General features: G+C 47.2%; 1 protein-coding gene across 2 annotated transcripts; it reads right to left on the minus strand.

The window, feature by feature from the left end:
• Positions 1 to 5,716: 5,716 nt before the first annotated feature.
• Positions 5,717 to 24,575, minus strand: PNP (purine nucleoside phosphorylase). 2 transcript variants are annotated; one of them, XM_063333269.1, is made up of 6 exons: positions 24,442 to 24,575; positions 13,384 to 13,553; positions 12,976 to 13,079; positions 11,342 to 11,517; positions 7,481 to 7,671; positions 5,717 to 6,554 (listed from the first exon to the last, which is right to left on the minus strand). In XM_063333269.1, the coding sequence occupies exons 1-6, from the start codon at positions 24,573 to 24,575 to the stop codon at positions 6,337 to 6,339; spliced, it is 993 nt and encodes a 330-aa protein (XP_063189339.1). In that variant the 3' UTR covers positions 5,717 to 6,336. The 2 variants fall into 2 exon arrangements, with proteins under 2 accessions (XP_063189339.1, XP_063189340.1); XM_063333270.1 differs by lacking the exon at positions 24,442 to 24,575 and adding an exon at positions 16,896 to 16,980.
• Positions 24,576 to 25,683: the final 1,108 nt, after the last annotated feature.

The following is a 25,683-nucleotide window of genomic DNA, read 5'->3' on the forward strand; positions in this document are numbered from 1 at the left end:
CCACCGAGGGACCGTGCCATGGCCGCAGTGGGGCTGTCACCCGTGACCCATGGCTGGGGACATGAAACCTGGACACCGCTCCCCTCTTTTGGAGGAAAAACCAGGGAACCCTGTGATCAAGGCTTCTCCATCCCTGCTGGAGGGGGTCTCCTGGGAGGGCCGGGAGTGATGCTCGGCCCAAAAAGGGACGTTTCTCCCCCCTTCTCCCCTTGTCGCCCGCTGGCTCCTCAGGGGATTTCCTTTTCCCAAGTTTTCCCAAACAGCAGGGAAATTTCCAGGCCCAAACAAACAGCCCCACGTGGGGTTTGTCACCGGCTCCAGTGCAGCCTGCCCAGGGGAAGCGTTGCCATGGCTACGGGGATGGGGATGGGGGGGGAAATATAATTCAGCTCCAGTGAGAAGGCTTGGCCGATAGAAGTGCTTAATTAAAGATGAGAAGAAAGCCGGAAAGTTCAGCCGTGCGCAGAGCAGGGACGCAATCGGCAGCAGGCAGCTGCGGGGAGTTATCCGGGGGACTGCCCGTGCTGGCTGCCGCTTGTTTTTGTCTCTCGACTGGAAGAAAAGGGGGTCAAGGTGCTCCCCCCAAAAATCACAGAGCCCGCAGCCCCTTTGGGAGCAGGCGTGGGGACTGGGAGATGGCCCCAAGCCTGGCTTTAGCACCGTGGGGAGCCGGGGCAGGGCAGGAGGCCAGATTCCGGAGCTTGGGAAGGGAGATGCTGCGCCAGCATCCCGTGGGGAGAGCCAGGCTGGGATGCAGAGCTGTGGGATGACCTCCTCCTCCTCCTCCTCCTCCTCACTGCACAACGCAGCCTCTGAGCACACGTGGGGACACTAAGGGGTGTCAATTCACATTGCCTGGGGTCTGGCGTGGACATGAGTCCCAAAAAAGCCTCCTTTTCCCATTATCAGAGCACAATTTTCCCCGGCAGAGCCCATTGCTTTTCCATCCCCCTCCTTCCAGAGCAAAGTTTTCCTGGGGGGCTGAGAGCGGACCCCCGCTGCCTCACCAGGGCTGGGTTTAGGGATGTGTCCCTGGGCTGGGGGGAGAAGGGGCACAGGGGAACATCAAGTCCGTCACTGGTGGTCTGAGGGTGCATCTGATCCACTGCTGGGCCACCATCTGCTCCACGGGGAGCTCTGGGTCAACAGCCCAGTGCTGTCATGCTGCTCCAGGATCCCAACCAGGAAGAGCCAAGGTTGCTCCAAGGTGGCACCTGGGAGCACAATTTGGGCTCAAGGCAGTGCCCCAAACCCGCTCCCCGCCATCCCTGGGGAAATGCTTCCTCGAGCTGCTCCTGCGAAGCCCCCGAAGGGGCAAGAAGGGCTCGTTGCTCCAGAATTGGTTTGCTTAAGATGGAGAGAGAGTTTTAGAGAGCAGGCTGTGAAGCGTCGGGGTGGTAGCTCTGTTTAAAGCCATCTCCCAGCACAGGTGTCCGGGCTCCGGGCATGGCAGGAGAAGACATCCCCTCTGCAGGAGGAGAAGCTGGATGGTCCCCTCCAGCCTTCACCCACATCCCGGCTCTTAAATCAACTTCTCTCTGAAAGCGGGGTCAGATTTTGGAAATATCAGCCCATCTCCCTGTTTCCAGAGTCAGCCCCCCAGGACCATCCCACCGCCACGACCCACGTCTCTCCCCCGCGCTCCGCACACTCAGCCTGCCAGGGAGGAGCTTAATTCTTTCCAGCGTATAAAATCCTTGTGGGGAAGACCTAAAGCTTTTTTGGGGAAAAAAAACCCCAAACAAACATCCAACAAGCCAGCATAGCAGAAACTCCTTAATTCAACCACAGGTTTTCAGTAAAAAGAAACGTCTGAGGGGATGTTGGTAACTTGAAGGCAAAGCATGTGTTGAGCTGAGAGAGGTAGTGTGTTTTTTAAAAAAAAAAAAAAAAAAAAGCTTTTTCCATTTACTTTTACTTGGAAGGGAGTGCAAATGGTGAACCTGACGTAAAAGAAAGAGTCTGGGAAACCGAGCCTTGGGAAGCAAAGGGGATGGAGCCCACAACCAGGTCCGTGGGGGGAGGTTGGGGGGTTGTTTCCTCAGCTGACAGCAGAGATCTCCGCTTAAAAACTCATGGTATGATCCAGCCGAGGGTTGCGTCAGAGATCGCAACATCAGGCTTTCACACGAACCACGCAGGAGGGCATGGAGGTAACATCTCCATCTTCTCCAGGGGACTGCAGCCTGCACAGGTGGGCTTATAAATACTTAAACTTATCAACGCTTATAAACACTTAAAGGGTGGGTGTCAGGAGGATGGGGCCAGGCTCTTCTCAGTGGTGCCCAGTGACAGGACAAGGGGTAACGGGCACAGCCTTGACCATAGGAAGTTCCACCTAAACATGAGGAGAAACTTCTTTCCTGTGAGGGTGGCAGAGCCCTGGCACAGGCTGCCCAGAGAGGTGGTGGAGTCTCCGTCTCTGGAGACATTCCAAACCCGCCTGGATGCGTTCCTGTGCCACCTGCTGTGGGTGACCCTGCTCTGGCAGGGGGTTGGACTGGATGATCTCCAGAGGTCCCTTCCAACCCCTGCCAGTCTGTGATTCTGTGGCATTTACCTTCCAGCCAGCACCCTCAGCTCATCGCTAAGCAACACTCTGACAAAGCCAGGACCAGGCAAGGCAATTCAGGGGTTTCTTTTTCTCCTGGCTAACTTTTAGCCTTTCATGCAGCTTCCAGCTCGTCCCCGTGACCACGGAAGCCCCCGGTTCAGAAGCAGAGAAGCGGCACAGAGTACAGGAGCAAAAGGAAGCCGAGGTTGTGTTACTATCTACTCATTTGAGCCATGGACCTTGCCAGAAAGCACTCAGAGCACCAAATAAACAGTACGGGATTCGGTGAGCAGCATCAAGGAAACCATGTCCTGCCTCCAGCATGGACAACTTGTCGCACTGGTACCACCACAGCCTAGGCCCAAGTCCTTCATCACACCAAAGCTTAGTTGAGGACCTTTGGTTCTTGATAAATTTTTTCCACAAGAGTTGCCCAGCAAACAAAAATGCTCTTTTCAGGACCACAGCAGGCTTTATTTCCTCCCAGATTTTTCCCACATCTTTCCCCCCCGCCCCAGCTTCCCTCAGCCTTTTGAAACTCATCAGCAATAAAAAAAGAAATATATTGGATTAAAAACTATCTCCCAAACCAGACAAGTCCACTCATTAATTGCATTCCCCCTCTCTCCCCCAAAGCATGAGCAAGATCTCTCCCAAAGTCCCCAAGGCATTTTCCCCCCTCTTGTCCTATACAGGGACAAAAAAATCATAGAGTCACAGAATGTTTCAGGTTGGAAGGGACCTTAAAGCCCACCCAGTGCCACCCCCTGCCCTGGGCAGGGACACCTCCCACCACACCACGTTGCTCCAAGCCCCGTCCAGCCTGGCCTTGAACACCTCCAGGGATGGGGCAGCCACAGCTTCTCTGGGCAACCTGGGCCAGGGGCTCACCACCCTCACAGCAAACAATTTCTTCCCAATATCTCACCTAAATCTCCCCTCTTCCAGTTTAAACCCCTTCCCCCTCGTCCCATGGCTCCCCTCCCTGCTCCAGGGTCCCTCCAGCTTTCCTGGAGCCCCTTTAGGGACTGGCAGGATGTTCACGCAGAGTTTGAGACATCCAGGTCAACTTTGGGCAGCAGAGAGAATAGCCCCCAACTGTTAGAGGGCTCAAATGCTATTTAGAAAATATTTCTTTACAAATAGGCATAACTTCAGGTTAAATTTTAAGTTGAAGATGTGTTCGGATACAAGTGCACGGTACGGGTCTGACGCTCTGCCTCTGGTACAGCTGGAGAGGAGCGGACCCAGGAGGTGCCGCCGAGCTTCTCACCATCTCCAGCCTGGCTTGAGAAGTACCAGCCCAACAGTGGGATTTTGGGGCTGCTTCCCTTCCCATTGCAGTCCAGCCTGGCTCCGATTAATTAACGGAGCCTGCCGAAATCCCAGCCTTAGCTACTCTGGCTGCTCTCTAGCTACAGCCGGCTGCACAGCTGTCTCCCACTCACGCTTGAGAGACTTTGTATTTACCAAGTATTAATTAGATGAATGTGAAGCACCATTTTCTAGGCAGGGGAAAATTATCTGCTCTCTCTCTGCCCCTGTAACAAGCCCATATTGGGACCAGTCTGAAAAGGGAGCAGGTAGAAGTGGTTCCTTCTTGCTCTGCACAGCTGCCACTTTTCATATTTCACTGCTTCTGCTGCCAGCCTTGACGAGCACTTCACTCCTGCCAGACCTGAAAAGGCAACAACCTTGTGGAAGGAGCTGGAGCCTCTCTCCCTTTGCCTATTGCCACCAGAGCTGGTCCCCAAGACCATCTCCACAGTCAGAGCCAACAAGAGGAAAGAGCTGCTGTCTCAGAGGGCTCCTCCAAGTGCCAGGAGCTGCTGAACAAGTGTCTTGGCCAGTAGGATGCAGGCAATGAACCTCCCCTTTCCAGAAGCCCTCAAAACTGGATGGATATCCAGGCTGGAGAGATGTTTGTCAGGACCGACCGCAGATAATCCTGCCCAGGAGAAAAGGGGATGGGGTGTCCACTCCAAGATCTCTCCTACGCCTGAAGAGCTACCATTTCATGGAAAACACGCACGGCACAACTCTGTTCCTCCTGGTGGCAACATCTGCACCCTTAATGATACGGCAGTTGACACCACTAATTGCAGCATGAAGGGCTTCAAGCAAACACCCATCCGGAGAAAAACTCATCAGGCCACATCATCCTTTTGCGCCCAGAGCTGAATAAATGTCACAGAAGGTTGAAGGCCGCACCGGAAGGCAAGTGTCAATGGTAAACAATTGATCAGCTAAATTTAGGAAGGCAGACCGGGAGCTCTCTGTGACCAGTTGGGTGTCTTCAGCTCAGACCAGTGTGTCAACCAAAAACATTTAGCTATGACAGCGATGGGCTTTATGGAGAACTCCAAGATAAATGAAGGGAAAAGGTTACCTAATAATTACAGTCACTGTTTCACATCCAGCTGCATCCGCAGCTCAGCTTGACCTTTGGGGAACAATGAATAATGCACTGTTCTGGTGAACAGCCACCCTTCCTTGATAGACCATCGGCACGCTGGTAGAGGAAAGCATGGTGGCCTCTCCTGTTTGTCCTCTACTCACTGCTAGGCTCAATTTCTTCATGTAAGAGGACCAGGGAAGTCCGAATCATACCATGCCTGTTCCAAAATAATTGCCACTGTAATTTCACATCACTAAACTCCACAAACCATTGGTGCTCTAACATCTGCTGCAGGGAGCGCAGCAGAGCAAAGCTGGGGTGAAACCTGGGGTCAAACTGTGATCTGCCTTTCTTAGGACACCAAAAAGGTAACCAGTCTCCAGTGCAAGTGGCTCAAGCTGCTGATCTCCAAGACATCCAGAGACAGAATGAATAAAACCAGGCAGAGCTGGACCTGGATCCTCTTTCCAGCTTGACCACTTCTACTCCGTGCATGGACAAGTCACGCCTTGTACCTGAGCTCCGCTTTTGCCCCCTTAAAACGGGGCAAGAGCAATTCAAGGCTGGAAACAGGGCAGGGAGGTGTGGGGGGGGTTGTTGGGGGCCTGCTACATCATAGCGAACAGCTACCGAGCTCTGTGGCTGGTCATGAGGAGCCAAGAAGTGAGCAAAGAGAGGGATTTCCGGGGAGACCTTTGGGAGCGGTAAGGCAACACAACCGCGTGCTGAGGATGCAGTGGTTTTCTAAGCTGTAGAGAAAAAAAAAAAGAAAAAAAAAATCAATCTGCCTGCTCTGCAGCATTGCTTCTTCCAGATGGATCTCATCTTTAGTCTAGCCTGTTTTACATATCCAGGTCCTCATCCAAAACTCAGAGTCTTTTTGTGGACCTCCACCGGCTGCAGATCAGGTCCTACCAAAGCATGCCCAGCAGGCACCAAGCCCGGTGCCCAGCTCTCGACCTGGCTCATGGCGTAGGGGCTCAGTGGAACCGGGGAGCGGAGACTCAGGGCAGGAGGGTGCTGCGCTGGGAGAGGCAGCACCACAGGCGAGAAGCACCACGAGAAAAGCTCTGCAGCAGAACGAGGGGGAGCTGGAGCCCACGGCACCGAGGGGCTCATTGCTGACATAGGGGTTTGGAAATCTGCCAGAGGTCAGACCCTGTTTAAGTGCCAGAAAGCTGCTTTGGTCACTGGCTACTAACAAAGGGATTATTCCGGCAAAATTCAAAGCAAACCTCTGCACCTGACCAGCTAAAGCACAGGGACAAAGATCAAAAAGTCTATTCAAAATCAGGTCAACAGGAGGGGACAGTCTCACCAACAGCTCTCCCCCAGCACTTGTTAGCATTCACACGTTGTGATACAAATGATAAACGGCTGGAGGTCACGGGGAGTTTGTGCTTTCCCCCAGCTTGCCAAGGAGATGCGTGACCAGTTTCTGCAGGGCTTCAGCCCGGACCACCGAGACGCGCAGCACTTCCTCGTGGTTGGCTTTCTCTTGACTGTTGTAGCTCGTCACCACTTTGTTGGTGATGAGGGAGATCCCGAGGACTCGGAGGCCACAATGTCTGGCTACAATTACTTCTGGGACAGTGCTCATGCCTATGGTAGGAGAGGAAAAGATCAGGATGAGTCAGGATTTACACCAAAACAAGAGCTCTCCAAGGCTGCAAACCAGGATCCTACCCTTCACCCCATGCCCTTGTCTCTTTCCCCCACAGCTCCCTCTCTCTGCTATGGAACAGTTAAAGGCTGCGATACTTGTAAGGCTGTAATAGTTGTAGTTACAACCCTGCTCAGCACAATAAACCACCCAACATTTGACTGCTGCGCGCTGTGTCTCTCTCTCCCCAAGACGCGTCAGACTGCTTGCAGCCTTGCTAAGAGAAGTACTGATGTGCTGTGTCGTTTGGGTCTTTCTCTTCCTCCGCTGAAAAAGCTATCACAAAGAAAAATGGCTTTGCCGGAAGCTGAGCTCCTTTCCTCACACACGATGAATCTGCAGATATTAACGAACAGATTTCCACGAGATGCTTCAATGACCCCAGGGGTCAAGCTGGAGGAAAGATATGGATGATAATGCTTACCTTCCCTGTATGCAGCTGGGAAGGTATCCATAATTACCATCCCTAGACTATTAAGACTCTTATGGAGGGCTGCTTTGTAGGGAAGAGGCACAGTAAAAATCCTTATAGTGTCAGAATTTAAAAATATAATAGAAAAGGGCCTTATTTCTGATGGGGGCCCACTCAGTCCTGCTGAAGTCAAGCCATCAGAGCATGGGAGAGGCGTTTGGGAAATAAACCCAACATGGTACCAGCATCCCTGTCTTGGGCAGCCATAAGCAGAGAGACTTTCTGCTGCACTAAGCCTCTGCAGAACTAATCAGGAATACAGAGAGCTCGTTTTTCTACGCCCAGGAGACTCAGACAGAGAGTCAAAGACTGAAGAAAGCCAGCCTTGAGCAGAATTAACTGTTTAAATCCATGCGTCCAACCAACCCTACCAGCCCAGCCCGTGCAGCTTACCCACAGCATCCGCTCCCAGCGCCTGCAGCAGGCGGCACTCGGCAATGGTTTCGTAGCAGGGACCAGGCAGCAGACAGTACACTCCTTCTCGGATGAAGTTCAGAAAGCCCAGCTCCTGCGCGCTCTCCATCGCCAGGCCGAGCAGATCTTGTTCATAAGCGTCTGACATGCAGGGAAACCTCACTCCAAACCTGCAAGGCAGTAAAAGGCAGAGCCATGCTGACGTTGCTACCGCTACCTGCCCTCCATCAGAGTTCAGGGATGCTCTTCCTTTGGAGAAATGGGAAATGTGGAGGGCAGACCTGCCATGGATGCAACCTCTCTCATCCCGGCCTCATCATCAGATATTTCTGCCATCGTGACATTCCTGCTAGATCTAATCACCCGAAACCCTCAGCAAGCAGAAGTCATGGCTGTTGGAAGGTCTGGCACTGCTTTCCTATCACACAAACCCTTCAGGAATGGTCTTTCCAAGGACTCCCGGCTCCAGGGAGCACTGATGGCCAATTTTCTCTCTCCCCAATAACTCCTCACGGTGACTTTTAAATATTGTCCATTAGATAGCTGCTGCCCTTTGCTTCTCCTGCAAAACGGCTTGGGAACAAAGTCCCAAAGGTTGTCCCAGGGAGGGGGTTTGAGCAGGGCCTGATGGAGCATCGGTCACTATTTTTAAGACTCATCAGAGCAGGCAGCTCCTAAACTGGGCTCGCAGCCAGCGATGCCCCGTACGACAACAGCAAGGGCTGTCCTGTCCCCACATTAACACCCAAATGCTCGAAAACCAGAGTTGGATGCACTGAACAAATCCCACGAGATTCGAGTCTTTCCCCTTTATTGTCGACATTAGGTCAGTTTGCAGGGTCTCGAGGAATGACTTGCTTTGGAAGGCAGATGAACAAAGCTTATTAGGCAGAAAATACATCCCAGGAAAGAGCATCTAGTTTGGCATTTGGTTCCTGGCATGGCAAGTTCCCACGAAGCGCAAGCTTGGAGGCTCTTCTAGGACAGAAGTGCAATCCAGCTGCGCATTCAAGATGCCCCATAAGTTCTGCCTGCCCCCCAGCTGCACACATCCTAGAGGTCTTATATTGCACATGCCAGCTCCAGAGAATGTGTATTGGATACCCAGCAGAGCCTCAGATGGTATTAGATTTCTACATTTAGGCGATGGTACCCCATTCCAGGTGTCCTCCTTTGGAAGCAAACAGGGAGAGTAGCACATGTTGGAGCTCCAGGGCCATATTTTAGGTAGCCTTCATCCTGTGCTTCAAGGCTGGCTCTCTTGCTTGCTTTGGATTTAAGAGAACAGCTCAGTCCCGTTCCTGACTGAGCAAATGCTACTATTGCCTCAAGGAGAACAGAAAGGGATGGCCAAGACTGGTGTGCTGCTGCTGAAATCTGGAAAATAAACTCCCAGCCACGTTCACCAACTCAGTTCAGTAGGGGTGGACCAGGTCCCTTATCTAGGCTATTAAAGCTCCTGCTTGTTTTCATGTTCTTCCAGCTGGATGCTCGGGGCAGTAGGTGGCTTATTTTACATTTATAAACAGTAAAATGTTATATAAATAAAATAATAAAAAAAAACCAAACCACACTTCCCCATCTGGTCTAAGGTAATAAGTATTCATCACCACGAAAATTGCTTCTCTTTCCTGAAGGATGGCCAGCAATGCGGAAGCCAATCCCCAATTTATTAAATTCAGTCCTCGGATTCTTGCAGTATATTCCCTTTTCACATCACTTCATTGCCTCTAGTTTTACTCTGCTGCGCTTAGATAAATCCTTCCTGGTGGCTGGGCTGGATTGGATTTTAGGAGGAGTTTGCTCAGCTAAAGCTCTGCAATGCTTTGAAAGCTGATGCATAAAGACCTTTTGCCCATTTTGATGCCTTGGTCAGCAGTACGAAAGTCACCTCCCAGAGCACTGCAGCCTTCACCGGGAAGCTGCTCCTGGGAGGCAGTGAGACAGCTACGTTGCCTTTGAATGTTTTCCAGATGCAATTATTATTTGGTTGGCATTTCTCCTCCTGTTCCTCAGTGATTATGCAAGTCCGGAGAGCTTTAAACACTCCTCCATGTGCCTTCTGTGCTTTTGATCACTCTTTCCTCCAACCCACACCAGTACCTGTGAAGATGCAAAGATGTTCCGCTTCAGATGGGTACTGTCCTCTTGCCATGTGAATCGCCGAACAGCATTTATTTCTCCTGAGGTAGTTGCTAGCACCTTTCAGATTTCTTTTTAAGTAGCAGCCAGGTCTGGCGTTACATCAGGGAGGAAATAACTTCAACTGGAAGCCAGTCAGACCATCCTATTCTCATCCAGAACTTTCTTTTTGGAAAGATCCCAGGACAGTCCAGGTGCCTGTCCTGCAAACACGTCCTTTTTGCAAGATGAAGGTACCAACCCAACAATGAATTTAACCGTCTCGTTAACTCACTCTTTGCTCATAAACGGCCACCTCCTTCACCACCTCTGTCGCTTGTCCTCTGCCTTCTCACATGTGGCTTTCACGGGGCTTCTCTCCTGCCAGCTTGGCTAGGACATAGCTCTTGCTACTGTTACCTCCTCATCACAATCCAGCCTCTTTCTTTCCTGCCATAAGGCTCTTGAAAGCCCTGGATCTTTTCAGCTTCCATGTTGACTTTCCTGACATTCAATGTGTTTGCTCAGCCTGACTCTCCAGTGGATGTGTCCTCACACTCTGTTTAGCCCCTTTTGAGACCCAAGGGGCTTCTTTTTATGTCAACACTGGTCCCTCTGGCACGTATCCTGTCAGTGCTGGTTGCCTTCCATCCTACCAGTCTGATGGTGCCTTGGAAGGGTTTTTTGGATCATAGATTAATTTGGGCTGGAAGGGACCTCGAGGTCATCTAGTCCAACCTCCTGCTCAAAGCGACTCTATGGCCAGTGGCAACTGCAGTCCAGGGGTGAGGATGTGTTACAAGCTCCTCTGTGCACCATCCATAGGGTAAAGATCCTGTTAACAGCTAATATAGGAACTCTGATTTCCCAGATCTAGAGGTCTCCTGAGAGGCTGCCAAGACAACCACCTCTCAAGAGACTGATGCCTTCAAGTGAATACATGATGTCAGAAAAGACTCCCACTTTAACAACCTAAGTACAAAGGTTGTTATCAGGAGATTTTGAGGTTTTGTCTTTGCTCTGCTATCAACTTACTGCCTGGCCGCTGTCATATCAGTTCCACCACACCAGAAATGGCTGTTGATAAGTGCCGGTTGGAAACACTGCAGTTCACCAGATTGCTCAATTAAGAGGAACTAGCAGAGAGAAGGACTGACAAGAAGAGACAGCAGCAAGTCGCTTTAGCAGACGGTACGGCTGGCCATGTCAGGAGAAGGACCAGAAGCCTACTTTTATAAAACAAAACCTTCCGGAGGTTTGCATATGACTCCTTATAGGCTTGTAAGAGTAAGAAACAGCCAAGGAAGGGTGCAGGTGGCACAGCACACACAGCTCTTGCTTTAACTTTTCCCTCGTGGGTACCCGGAGCCTAACTCTACCTCTCTGTAAATATTTGCCAGCAGCAGGCACAAATGGCAGTCCCTAGCCTGCAGCCAGAGGAAAAAGGACTCATTGGTAACACAGGGGCTGAAGGGCCAGCCAGGGACCAGAAAAGGTGTATTTAGCTATAGCACCACCTGGACTCCAGGGTGGGATAGCAGGAGATGAATCAGAACAGGAGCAAAAGCCAGTAACGGAGCTGTGTTGGAAGACTAAACAGCCTGCCATGCAGCTGCTTTAAGGCAGCAACACTAATCCTTCATTAAACCACCAGAAATGCGGTTCTGTTCTTGCAAGCCTGCGTTGCCCAGGTCTGGGAGGGGGGGGATGTCTCCTTACCTCTCATCGTTTGGTCCACGCAGCGGATTCTGCCCTCCCAAGCCAAAGGTGCTGATGTGATCTCTAATGAACATGATGTCCCCCACTTGGAAGTGGGGATTCAGGCCCCCAGCCGCGTTTGTGACAATCAAGATCTCCACCCCCAGGAGAAAGAAGACCCTGATGGGAAAGGTGACCTGCAAGAACCAAAGACATACGTGCAATGAGTATCACAATTCACAGACAGCTAATACTACTATATTTGTGGTATCACAATTTGTGGACAGCTTATACGATGCAGAGAAGGGTCTAGGTGAGGCTACAAGGAGACAAAACAACTTTTCTCCAATTTTAATTTTTCCTCTAATTTAAATTGAAAGAATTTCGATGTTTTTTTTTCTTTTTAAACATATTAAAAACTAATCTTGAAGTGAATACCATTAAAATTCTAGCCCACAATTTCTACAGCTGCACTAAGGTCAAATAAAGGCGGTACAAAAAGAGCATGCAGATAATTTTTTCCTCGCTGCCAAGGTCTTGCAGAGATCAAACCACTGCGCTGACTGAAGTAACTACTTATGCACATGGACTTGGAGTGTAATAGATAAACCAGCTTTTTGGAGCAGTGATGCACTTTACAGAAGCATAGAGATTATTTTCTTCATTTCATTTTATTCACTTTAGTTCACTTCAGTGACCTGCTTATCCAAAGTTAAGGAACAACTGGGAGCTGGGAAAAAAAAAATAAAAAATTAAGTAGTTTGATTTTGAGGAGTCGAAAAGGAATGGGGATGGTATCTGCTACCTCTAAAATGCTAAAGAAGCTGTGAGCAGAAAACTTCCTAACCATGGACATCGCTTTAAGAAATTAGTTAGTTGTAATAGACGAACATGCTTTGACAAACCTAGTTTTGCAGCAAGTGCATTTAAAATAGGTGTTTGGTTGTTTTTTTTTTTCCCCTATAAAAAGTTGAGTGGTGCCAAGCATTACAGTTTATATCCAAATGCAAAGTGACCTCAGCCACAATTAAAACCTCAAAGCTATCCAAAAAAAAACCAACCAAACATGCAAAACTACCAGTCAGTAAATAAGAAATATTATTTGTTTCCAACAGAAATGTACATAGATGCATGTCAGGTAATTCTTGACTGTTCCCATAGTTCTATATGTTAACTGGGAGAGTACATCAAGTTACACTAGCCAGGGTTTGTTGGTTTTTTTTTTCCCTAGAGAAAAACAGCTGTAAACTTAACAAATACAAAAGATTAAAATAGATTGTTCTTATTGCTCGCAGTTTCACGATTGCTGATTTAAAGCACGATTAAAATGCCTGCGTTTAGCTACATAAATCAGCCTGCCTTGTGCGATATACCGTCTTGCCCTATGAGTTCAGTGGGGCTAGCCCCACTATAGCTAGCCCCCACATCAGCTTCACCTCGTAGAAGTTGACAGCCTCTCGATTTGAACTCCCAGTTGTATTTTTTTTGGGGGAAAAAAAAATAATCTAAATTCCAAGCAAGATTCATTGCAGGAGCCATGGAAGTTCATTGCAAGAGCTAACCTCCTGCAGCTAGATATCAAAGCGAGCAGTCGCTTTTGCATCTTTTACAACCCATCTCCCGCTACGTGAATGATTTTCTTAAGGAGAACTCACCGTGCTGACAGAGTATCCTTCGTAATAGTGGAACCGTCCCTGCATACACACGCAGGGCTGTCCATTCAGCTCCCCAAACACCAATCTGCCAGCATGCCCTGCAACTGGAAATTCAGAGAGTGTCATTTTAGTTACAGCTCTCGAGGCCTTTGACTTTAGAGGGATTTGTCAGTTGGCGGTTATGCATTACAGCGGGGCCAAGTGCTGCGAAACCAGGAGCTGAAAGTGAAATAAATACCATAACACAGAAATACGTTGGGTCTTTTTACTCTAAACATGCACTTCACCACTGGGGGACTGGTCTGCAGACCAGCGCCAAAGCGGTGCACGTTGATTTGAGTGATCTCTCTGTGAGGCTGCCGCGTGCTGCCGATGGAGGGGTTGCTGATGCCCCCGGGTTGCGCTAACCTGTGCTCCGTGGGAAGTGAGGGATGTCCTCATACGGAAAGACTGTCTTGTTATCCAACACGTCGGCCAGACCTCCCAGTCCGGATCCACAGATGATGGCAGTCTTGGGACGCTGGTCGGTACGGGCGCATAACCAATCCGCTGTTTCCTTATACACCTCGTACCTATTTCTGCAAAAGGAGAAGAGATCAGCGAGGCTGCCAACCCAACCGAAGAACAAGCTTCAAAGGATAAAAGTCCTGAAAAGGTGCAAAGAAGAAGAACTTTCATTAAAACTGAAATAACAGGAGCTTCACTGCTATTATTGAAGACGTTTCACTTTTAATCTCATATATTTTGCCCCCGGCCAGAGGCAAATCACTTGAATCCTCTTTGCCGGTTTCATTCTGTAGTGGAAGAATGGCTAATGATACCCGAATCACAGAAATGTCACAAGGCATAACCACTCCTGCTTCTGACAGGCTCTGGCCTCTCCCGAGTTACTGAAGGAATGCAAAAGCACAGTCAGAGTGAGAAATTGCAACCTATGTGTGTGCATGGGGATGTCCAGCCTGCAATGGGGACACACAAGAGGATGGAAGTCCAAGGGCAGCTGTGCAGCACGGCTGGGATGCTGTGCTGATACAGGAGTAGACGCTATCGTCTGCAATAGGTAGGCTACTGAGACATGGGGCCAGCATCATCTATGGAGATGGAGAACCCAATCGTCGTTAAGTGTTGAGCGGCATCAGCTCCCAGTGCTTCCTTCTGGGGCTGGTAACGCATCTCAAATATCCACCTTCTCAATATCTCATGGTTTCAGTAGAGGATGTGAAACACGGAGATCTCATTCATCCTTTCCTCTCCCACAGGGTGGGCAGTGGGTCACACATGCAGAACACTCCTGGGCAAGAGGCCCAATGACATCAGTCTACAGCAAAACAAATTAAAAGCAGGAATTTGGGCTCCGGGGCTTATGTGGTCTGATTTAAGGAGGGGGACTGCACAAATACCTCGGCAAAAAATAGATCTTGTCCAGCATTGAGGCACATCGCGAGAAGGTGGGATAGAAGCTGGCATTACACTGTCTGTTGGGTACCTGTGTCATGGGAAGAGAAAGGACTTCAATTTTTAGGCCTGTCAGTCCAAGATTCATCAGATGCATTAATCACAGTTTTGAAACGCAATCAATAGCAGAATAATCCCATAATCCTGTTTCCAATAGGACAACACAGATACCTTCTGAAAGTCGATATCAAGGTTGATTGGAAACTCTCTTCAAAAGCAAGGGTAGACAGCATTTCTCGGTGGCAACTCAATCGTTACCATTGATGAGTAGAATTTACGACTGTATATGGTAGAGAACTGGGTCACGGAGTCAACCAACACAGGTAAGGGCAGCAGGTTCTCTATATGAAAAGCTGATCTGCTTATTAAGGGGATGAGAGAATCAGATACTGCGAGGTTGAAGGTGATGTAAAATTGACTGGAGATGCTGATAAGCAGTCACTGCCTGCTTCATTAATGTTTCTTTTTTATTTTTTTTAATCAAGTCTCTTGTTTCCAGAGGTGCAAACCTTAGTCATGTTGCGATTCTGCTGCCTGCAGCCTTAGAGGACACACAGAAAAGCTTTCGAAGTGGTGCTCTGTGCTCCAAGGAGGTCTCAGAACATGGATGAAGAGGATTTGACTGTCAGTGTACAATTGCTTCCTCTAACCAGAGTATCAGATACTCAAATAAAGGATCTCCATCCTTTGTTTTTTCTTTCTTTATACGGACAGGGCAGGTAGTTATTGCACAGATATCTTCTGTAAGCTTTTTCATCTCCTAGCTGTCCAGCTCCTGCTATCAGTCCTGTCCAATGTCTGATACATCAAACTTACGTTCCCCAGGTACAAACTACGTTGTGAAAAATACCCGAGTAGGTCATAAACCTGCAATCCAACGCAAGAAGAAATACCTTCCACATTCATGAATTAAAAGAAAGTCATTTAGCCAAAATACTTTTCAAAGGAAAAGTCTGGAAATGAGAAAGAGCTTATTTACCATAACATATTGTTGAATTTTTCAAGTGTACCATGAGCACTTGAAATAAGCAGAAGCGATGAGAGTGACGTTAATGAAGCCTACACTTGACTTATCCCTTGCTCCCAGAGAAAAGCTCTAAAAGTGCTTTACATACATTAATGAGTGATTCCCCCCCACCCCAATTTCTCTGTTGAATAACTGTAATCCTTGTTTAGAAATTAGAGGAAAGCAAGAGAATTTCAATGTAATGCCCAAGCTTTTGACTCGTGTGGCAGACATGAGAAAAGAACGAGGTCACCAGGATCTGCTCTTCCACCTGACCACTAATCCCCTCTTTTTTTTTGTCCTTTTTTTTTTTTAAAAAAAAAAGGTGCATACACCCTTGCAAAACATTAAAAAAATGGATTATTCCCAGAAATTTTAGAAGTATGGGATGAATCTGATTCCATGTCTGCTGAAGATGTTGGGATTGACTGAGCTGTGCTGAGTTTGAGGGAATTTTTTTCCTATTAAACAGAAGATGTTAAAACATTTCTTATCCAAAGAAGTAAGACTCCAGTGCTGCCTGACTCTCCTTGTCCCAGAGGAGATTCAGCGGCCGCGCAGGGGCCTTGCAGAGCCCTCTCCATCCCAAAGGCTTTGGACACGCTGGAGCCATCCCCAGCACTAAAAGCCCAGCAATGCTAAAATTAATCTGCAGCGCCTTGATTGCAATATTTAGTTCGATGCACGGCAAAGGGGACTGGCAGGCACGGATAATTTCTGACTACGGAGCAGATACCTGCTCAGCAGTGGGACGGGGGGGGAGTTTGACCCGTGGGTCACCAAACACAACGTTTCGCCTGGAACCGCACAAGCCCGAGGTCTGTGCAAGCTTTTTGACAGCCTGAATTAATACATGTAGCACAAAGCCCTCTATAGCTACTCCGTCTCCAACAATGCACACCTAATAATAGTGCTCGGTAGCATCGCTTTGGATTAAATCACAGGATCAGCTGAAAACACAATCCCCTTTATTGTGATTGCTGTCATCCACTGGAGAAACGCATCTGTTGCAAAACACAGGACTGTCACCGGTGACAGATCTTTTATGGCATGAAAAGGAGCCACCCTCATTGTGCTTCTAAGGTTGGTTGAAAGCAAAGCCATGTAAAAAGCAGACATATCCCCGATAAACAGACAAAGCAGTGCGTTTCAGAGAGGAGCAGACCGCCATGTGTTTTTGCAGCGTATGCCTCTCCACGCCGTGATATTTGCCTCTTCTGGCCCATAACCTCTCCCAAGGTCAGCTGCTCCTTGCCATATTTCATAATACCAGCACCTGACACAGGCAGATGGCCAGGTTCCTCTTCAATAATAAGATGTTTACAGCTGAGCAGCCCTTGCCTGACATTTACTGAGTGCCCAGCAAGAAGAGGAAAAACAAGGCGAGGAAAAGCGATGCGATTTCACTCGCCCCTTCCAGCTGGGATGGCTGCGCAACCCCTATTTCACAGCACCTTACCTCTCTTCCTCAGCATAGGCCATCCTCCTCCTCCTCCTCCCTGCTTAACCGAAAAGAAGGGGATGGTTGCTGGAAATGGAGCTGCAGGGTTTTATTTGACCAAAGAGCAGAGGCCTATTGAAACTGCAGAGACTGCCGCTGTCTCCGGCGGTGAGTCATGGAGGTGTGTCCCAGCTTCTCTCCGCTTTCCCCCGAGCATCTCTAATCCCCGAGTAGGAGGGGCATGGCTCAGGACATCTGCTTTTCTGGTCTCACCCCTATGACACATAGGCTCTAGAACTCGGCGGAAAGCTTACACGCAGGCACACACACTTTATAATGCAGATTAAAGCCTCGAAAGTTCACACGCGCGCACGCTTTCTTTCCAGCGGCCACCCGGAGAGGAGCAGCTGACCAGGCATCTGCGCAGATTTGCACGCCCGTGCGTCAACTGGGAACCAGCTGGCAGCTGGAGTCACCTGCTCCGTCGTGATTCGAACCCCTGGGACCGCGGCGTGAGCTCTCTGGGGGCACGCAGATGCTGCAGGATGACCTGCACCACCTACTACCGCAACAAGATACTTCCATATCGTGCATCCTTCTCTCCCCAATTTTTCATGGCAACCAGGGGCGATGTCCCATTAGCTCCCGCCCCCCCGAGTTCTTTTGTTCACATTTAAATGCCTCACCCATGTCAAAAGGAAATACTGTCTTCAGCTATGCTAAACTCAACTCCTGTTCAGCTGATTACACGGGGAAAAAAAATAATCAGGGGTCCCACACCCATCTGCCCCTCCAATTTTAGCTTTATTCTGTTAAACAAAGTTTTAAACAACCTTGTCACACGTGTCTGGCCGTGCAACAGAGCCTGAGCCCAGCAACGGGTGTGAAGCATCTTTTACAGAGGCACAGATGCTTCCAAGACAATCAAGTGCCAAAAATCTTTTTGCAAATTGGTGCTGTGTAGACAAGAGACCTTACATGCCCCAGGTGAAGGGCTACAGCTACAATACGCACCCTCAGCTTCCTAGATCCAGAAGGGACACGTGAGACTAGAATGTATAAATATCCCAAGCAGGGAGAAAACCTCAATTAGAACTTGCCAATTCCTCCTAGACAGATCAGCCAGACACTAAAAAAAAATAAATCAGAGAATCAGGCAGCACCAGTTTTAGGTCTCACAATATTTCTTATTACTTCCATTCACATTTGTGTGTTGGTCTTGAAGACCCCACATCAAACATTCCCCTGGTTGCCCCAGGAAACGCTGAGAACTTCAAAGTCAAAACAGGGTAATAAATGCAGCAAGAAAAATCTGGGCATTTTTAGAGAGAGATACTTTATGTTGGAAAGCCCCAGCTCCAAGGCAGAAACCCAGAGACTCCTCCTTGATGCTAGCACAGGCTGGAAGCCCATCCCAGCCAGCAGGATTTAGGCATCGTGTGTAGCAGCAAGGTCTGCTGACAACAGGTATTTGTTGAAAGACACAGTTAGCACCAAAGGAATAGAAAATGGATCTGAACAGTAACCATAAGTGCCCTTTCCCCTCAAGTTCTTGACCTTCTCCCTTTCTTCCTCATAGTCACACCTACACTTCTCATCTCCTTTCTTTTAGGAAACTTAGAATTTTGCCTCTTTTCTGAAGATGAGTGTGTACGCATGCTGCCGCTTCAGGAATCAGGGTATGTTGCTGTGCTGGCATGGTGCACCCTGCTCAGCGTTTGCCGGGGGCAATGGAAAATCAGCATTAATGACAAATATTGCTCCATCAGCTTCCCTTCTACCCCCTCCTTTTTCAGAAGTACCTCCTCCTTTTTGTCATTCTCTCTCATTCTTGTCTTTCTGAACCTCAGCCATCTCCATCTCTTTGGTGCATATTCTTGTTTGCCTTCAGCATTGTTTTTTCTATACAAAACACAGCAGGCTGATAGCAGAGGTGGTTTCGGGTAGATTTAATTGCATCAAGCCCTGTGTCCAAGCAGTGTCTTCACCCTTCTGCCTGAGCCAGCGTGCCAAAGGACCCTGCAAGTCACTGTCACCCCAAGCAACACCCGCCTTAAGCCAGGGTCTTAGAGCCGCTTCCCAGCTCCCTTAAGTCTTTTTGCCCTCTGGAAACCCATGCTCCTCTTGCCAGCACTCCGGGTTTCTTTGAAAGCCATTATTTGCTCCTATTAAATGAAAAGACAGAGCAACGTTAGGCCTTTAATGTTGATTTTTCCATAGAGTTCTTTGGTATCAGCAGAGTTCTGATGCCCCCCAGATATGTTCCCTTCTTTAGCTTTAATCTGATTACATTCATTAATCTGATTCTTTTTAGCAAAGCAGACAAGAGAGATGAGACAGTCTGAGAGCTCTTCCCAATTTGTTCTCATCTAAGACAATCTCCTCGCTAGCTTGGATTTACATGGAAAACAGGATTATCGAAAAGGCACCGTTTTATTTATCTTTCTGCAATGCCTGTTATTTAACAGCAGCAAAAATGACTTGAATTTTAACCTGTAACGGTGCATTGGCCGGACAAGTACTACATAAAGGTTTGCTCTACTAGAAAAATTAATTTGAGCACTGAGGGCATTCATGCCAATAACACTGTAGAGAGGAAGAGAAAAAACTAATTAAGCTTCAGCTCCTGTACAAGTACTCCAAAGCAGATCTAGCTAAAAAATAAGTTATTGAATAGATTGCATAATCCTTAAGAAAGAGTATTGACAGTCTTCAGTCCTGAAAAGAATCTCAGACGTGTCTCACTCCTTCTGTATGTATGTGTCTGCAGCAAACTGTATCTATAATCCAGATCTTATTGACTTGGGTGTCACTCAAGTCCTGTTTCTGCAGCAAGAACTTCAACGGCTACAGGATGCAGATACAATCACCCGAAATAATTTTATAACAATGTTTTACATTCCTACAGCAATTTCTATCTAAAGAACTGTTGTGAAGTATTTTGCAAGCATTTCCTCAAAACATTTAATTAACGCTTTAGGCTAAGTCTCCCACTTCCCTGTGCGCTCACATTATCACAGCATCGAATTATCTTGTAGTCTTCTCACGCGTGCTGCGCGTCACCCTTTTGGGAAAGGGGATTGAGCTGCAGAAAGATTAAGGGGGTGTCTACACAGCGGAGTCGACTGAAGTCAGCCTAGTCCAGGAGGAAGCATCCCTCTGGGGGGCACTTCTCCCCCAATTCTCCTGTATTTAGAGAAAGCAAGATTCCGCCTCAGTGTTTTTGGAGGAAGGGGAAATAGATAAAGCCTGGAAAGATTTTGCTTTTTTGATGATTGCCTAAAGCGCAGGTTCCGGATTTGATTAAAAAAAACCAACTAAACACACTCTAAGAACTAATCAGGATTTTTGCAGCAGTTCGGAAGCTCATTGTTTGGGAAACACATCATTTGTTTGTACACTAGTTATCCTAGACAGTCACAGGAGTGTTAGTAGCCACAATGAAGGTAAATAACATCAAATTATATACCAGGAAAGTTATTCCCCTACAGATCATTTTAATCAAAATCTCTAGGAAGATCTGCCTGAAGTGCCACGTGTGCTGCTCAGCGTACATCTTCAGGAAAGAGACCTTCGACCATAGAAAACACTGAAAAGGGATGACCAGGGGAACAGAAAACCAGACGCTCGAAAAGCTTGTCATGGTTAGCTGAGCAAGATGAAAACTAAGCAATGCTCCGATGACAGCCTGAAAATGTTGCCATGGAGGCAGGAGAGATACAGAAACTTAAGACAGGCACCAGGGAGCTGGGGAGATGTGTGTTCAGTTAGGATAGATGTCAAAAAAGCTTTGAGCTACCCAAACTGTGCAGCCCCGAAGAGCCCTTCTGTAAGGGGCAGTGGGGAAACAGCTTTAGGGTGGAGATCAGTTAATGTTAGAGCCACATGACATTCACTGGGGAGATGACGCAGCATTCAAATTGCACACCAGCTCCAGAAAAGCTCACTGGCTTTACAGGACTCAGGCAGAAACAGAAGCAACTTGGACAAATCCATGAACAAACGATACCACCGAAATTAGGAAAAGAGCAGAGATGTCCTAAGAGCAGCCAACATCTCCATCTTCCAGCTCAAAGGCTAAATGAAAGTCCTTGTGTCAAGGAACTCGGTAGAGACAGGGTATAAAGAAAGGGATCATCTGAGGGTTTGAGGGAAAGCTGTACTTTCTGAAGGGACAGAAACAGCACAATCAGGGATCAGCAGTACAACAGGCTCGGGATGAACGGATGGGCTGTGTGCTGGGAAAGTGCTCTGAGGCAGGCAGAAAAATCGGAGAGCTCAGGGGAAAATGTAGCAGAGGGCTGCAACAACACTTTAGTGAGGAGGAGTGGAAAAGACACGACGGATCCTGGTGGACTAGAGACTATAAAAGGCCAGATACCCCTCTGGCCTACAATAAATACAAGTAACTTGAAAAGAAGAACTAAATATTACAAGGAAGAATTAAGAAATGCTTCTGGGCTTGTCACAGAAGAAACCAGTTCTCAAATAGTTAAATGGTACCGCACAGCTACATGTATCACTAATGATTCTTGAAAATAGATATATTCCCCTATTCAACACAGGTAAATACCGTTCACACTCTGGCACCACAGCCAACCACTGGCCTGGAGCTCTGTGCTTGCTTCTCCAGAAGAAGAATAAGACTTCTCCATGGGAAGAATAAGGACTTTTCTGCACCCAGAAACCATGTAGAACCAAGTTTTATTCTGTTCTGTGATCTGTCTTTCTCTGAGCCATGGATAATACTTTCACACAGTGGAGCTCGAGGGCAGACTTTTCACTATCTCCAGGACCACGTTCCTATTTCCTCAAACCCCCTCTTTGGAAAACACTGCTTTCTGGAGGTCAGTAGGTGAACATACTACCTACCACCTGTAGCCATGGTCTATCAGGATGTATTTATGCTGTCCCAGCAGGATCAATGCTTCTTCACAATCTCATTTGTGGTGCAATAATGCCACAATATTGAACAGCCTATAGGTTTTTCCTTTCATTTTCCATTTAAATGATTTTTTTTGTTTCAAAAAGCAAAAGTTAGACAACTGTAGATCATTTTCAAACTGAAAGAGGGGAGATTTAGATGAGATATTAGGGAGAAATTTCTCACTCTGAGGGTGGTGAGCCCCTGGCCCAGGTTGCCCAGAGAAGCTGTGGCTGCCCCATCCCTGGAGGGGTTCAAGGCCAGGCTGGACGGGGCTTGGAGCAACCTGGGCTGGTGGGAGGTGTCCCTGCCCAGGGCAGGGAGTGGCACTGGGTGGGCTTTAAGGTCGCTTCCAACCTAAACTGTTCTATGATTCTATGATTTTACTAATTGTCTACATTAGACATTGTTAACCGAAGTCTCTCAACTCACTTTCACTATAGCAGACTATGGTTGCATTTCCTCCTGCAAGGAAAACGAAAGTCAAACCTGCCCGACTTTGGACTGCAAGCCAGAACCGGAGAAAGAGCCCTTACGGACTCGTCCCCAAGGTCATGAAGTGCCACCAACCTTCCCAGCCTCATACACTACATACCGATTTCTTGATAGAGCCAAGAGCTGCAAGACACGCAAAATCCAAAGCACAGCCCCAGAGAGGGCTCAAAGAGCACGAGATAGCAACAGCTCATTAAGAGTCACACCTCTCCACTGCAGGAGAGGGCTCAGCTACCTGTGCAACTGGTTCTAGGCAAATCAGCAGCATTAACCTCCCAGCCCCATGGTGGCCTTTCAGTTTTAGTCCAAAGGATTCCTCTAGAGCTGCCTACAGTGAGCTTTAAAAGCACAATGGCACAGCCAGACCTACAGGTAAGTATGCAGCAAGATCCTCTGGAGATCTCAAGAAGGCTGAAGCTATAGGTGGGATTTGTGCAACTGATGGGCAAATCCCTGTGGGAAAACTATTGGCTAAAAGTATCCCTGTAAATCTTTCTGTCTGGTAATTTGCTGGTATTTGCTCTGCACTTTTGCAAAAAAATAAAAGAGGCTGTTACCTGCCTATCTATAAAAGATCCATGCTGTCTCCCTAACTTACAGACATCTTGCATCCTGCACAGTGATAGCTAAACATGGTGAGCCTTGATGCAAAACGACATGGTTTTGGGGCTGGTCTTTATAAGCAGGGTGAGAGGCACTGGTGTCCTGTAGGATCTATTTAAGTTTCTTCCAGGGCTCGGCATACTCCCCCCAGCTGCTTTCCTGTATATCTGATACTATTAAAAGAGCCCCTGAACCCTCCAGCAACACTCCTCAGCTCTACCGCATTGCAAGTTTGTGCTATATATGCATTTTGCTATTTTAACTGTGAAAAAAAAATCAGAGGCATAAACACAACTACTTTGTTCTTAATTAGATATCTAACTTCTGATGTTTAGCGGCACAATATTGTTTAAAGACAGTTCAAGGCTTTCACTGCTACAGCCGTGCACGCATCTCATGATCTGACAGGGAGAAGGAAAGAAGATCAGCTATCTGTTAGAATATTAGTTCCACAAAAGCAGGGCTAATCCAAGAAGAAAGTGCTGTTTTCCCATTTTCAATTTCTCATATGGACAGAGAAGAGATTATTTAGCATAAAATAGAAGTATCTACTTGAATCTCTGCTTTAACTTGAAAGCATTTAGGAAAACATAGGAGGCAACTGAAGCTCACAAGCTGAATTAAAGGTTTAATTTCAGAAAAAAACCCCATATTTTTCTTAAGTATGCTATTCACTTGTATTTTTCTTAGCTGAGAATCTTGTAATGCTGCATGCTCAGCATTAGTCTCCCCTGTATTTTGGGAGAGGCTTACCTTCAGCAGTCCAGCAGACTGTGGCATCAAAATGCTACAAGCTATTAGTAAAAGCCTAGTAAGCTATGACTGAAAAGGTGAGAGCCTTACTTACGCACCACTTTCCCCATGTATTGAATTGTAGTTGTCCTCTTGCTGATATCATCCAAGCATTTGGGCTGGACATTAGGAAGAAATTCTTCACAGAAAGAGTGGTTAAACACTGGAATAGGCTGCCCAGGGAGGTGGTGGAGTCACCATCCCTGAACGTGTTTAAGACTTGTTTAGACATGGTGTTAAGTGATATGGTGTAAGGGAGAACTTTGTAGAGTGGAGTTAACAGTTGGACTCAATGATCCCAAGCGTCTTTTCCAACCTAAATGATTCTATGATTTAAGAACCCAAGAGCATGTAAAAAGGTGATTTAAGTGTTTAAGAAAAGATTACAGAAAATCAACTCTCAAACTCAATGACTTGAGTAACCCATGGTCCACAGAACTCAGTCAGCACAAGTCTTGTTGCTGACGCATGAATACACAGGAATAACAAAGTTAATGGAAGCATCACAGTGTTACTAGATATATCAGAGAGAAAACCAAAACTCAAGGAAAACTCTATTCAGGTTTTTACTACAAACACAAAGAGAAAATGCTTCTTTGAATACGATAACGTGTCTTTGAAATTCCCCTTAACTTTAAATTCTCTTAAGTAAAAGGTAAGATTTTAGCAATAACTTTACTGCATACCCCGTACAGGCAACAGGAGCCCATAACAGGCACCAGCGAACACCCAATATGCTCAGCTACCCACCTCACCAGCTGCTTGTTTACTTTAATTAAATAGCCACAGCTTGGGCCCTCATCTTTAAGTAGCCAAAGATGTTGACTGATTGGCAAGTGATTTTCAAACAGGCCAATCAAAGGGTGCAGAGGTATTGCAGACATACCTATAAACCTTCCGTCCTCCTCTAAGCTCTTTCTCATGAGGCAAAACTTCTTTCTAATAAAGCAGCCAGTAAGTATCTTTTTGTCATGCTGTTTATCAGGTACAAATCTGGTAGCTTTAGTTTTAAAAATGTCTTATTTTTGTTTCAAAAGGTTTAAAGAATAAGCTCTAGGCTTGGGTTTGTGGGTAGCATAGGGGTTTTTCTATACTTCTGGTTCCTTCTGTTTTGCAGCAATACTCCTTCAACTTAGAAAATAAATAAATAGCTTGGGGAGAAGGGAGGTTATATGTTTATAGACTTATGTATTTAGTTCTTACTTTAACACATAAGTTCTTTAACATATCTAGAGTAGGAGAAAAAATAATGTACCTACGTATCATTATTACATCTTTAAGATGGATATGTTAAGCTTTTCCCCCAATTACCTACCTTCTACCAAAATTTTCCCTAGTTGTATAAATTCTGGAATTCCTTGTACGTACTTCTAGCACTGAACTACTGTGCTAAAACTAATTCTGGCTTAGGGCTGGATTGTGCCTCATCAAGGAGAAATATGTGAGAGTGCAAAACTGAATAGCAGCAAACCTGGCACTAAAGCCAAAGGATTTCTGCTAACTCATGCTACATTGTTGGCTGCTTGTTCCCAAATGGGCTGGCGAGTGCCTTCTTTCCTAACCTGCATATAGGAAAATCCCCACAATATTTAAAGCCTTAAGAGCAGCTTGCACCCTTTGTCTGCTGTAGTAATTAATTTGCTTTGACCTTCCTGCCTCTGCTTGCGTGTTTCCGGGGTCACTGGCAATGGATGCTTGATTCTGCTCCTTATTGCTCTGCTAATATTTCAAGGTTCTTGTCCCCTGCTAACCCAACTGGGTGTAACAAGTCTCCTGGGGATTTAGAAAGGGCATCAAAGTGCATTACTGTTATAGATTGTGGCCCAATAATTGACAGGAACCAGTCCAACTAATCAAATTAGTTTATTAAGCAAGCGGCAGCAAGCAAAACAGTGCTGGGCGGCCGGGGAGTCTTTGCTCCGCCAATGGCGCACACCCACTTCCCAAAAGTAGCTGATTATATACTCTTCTGGTTCCCGTATATGTGTCAAT

The sequence above is a fragment of the Chroicocephalus ridibundus genome, chromosome 4 (genome assembly GCF_963924245.1).
Source record: "Chroicocephalus ridibundus chromosome 4, bChrRid1.1, whole genome shotgun sequence".
Lineage (NCBI taxonomy): Eukaryota > Metazoa > Chordata > Aves > Charadriiformes > Laridae > Chroicocephalus > Chroicocephalus ridibundus.

What these genes read in the sequence shown, in the direction of transcription:
- PNP (XM_063333269.1), bottom strand. Translation starts at nt 24,575, where the DNA reads ATGTCTGCAATACCTCTGCACCCTTTGATTGGCCTGTTTGAAAATCAC. An exon ending in GTAAACAAGCAGCTGGTGAG is followed by an intron (nt 13,554 to 24,441) that starts GTGGGTAGCTGA and finishes CTCCTTTTGCAG; the next exon opens with AAATAGGTACGAGGTGTATA. An exon ending in TCACTTCCCACGGAGCACAG is followed by an intron (nt 13,080 to 13,383) that starts GTTAGCGCAACC and finishes CTGAATTTCCAG; the next exon opens with TTGCAGGGCATGCTGGCAGA.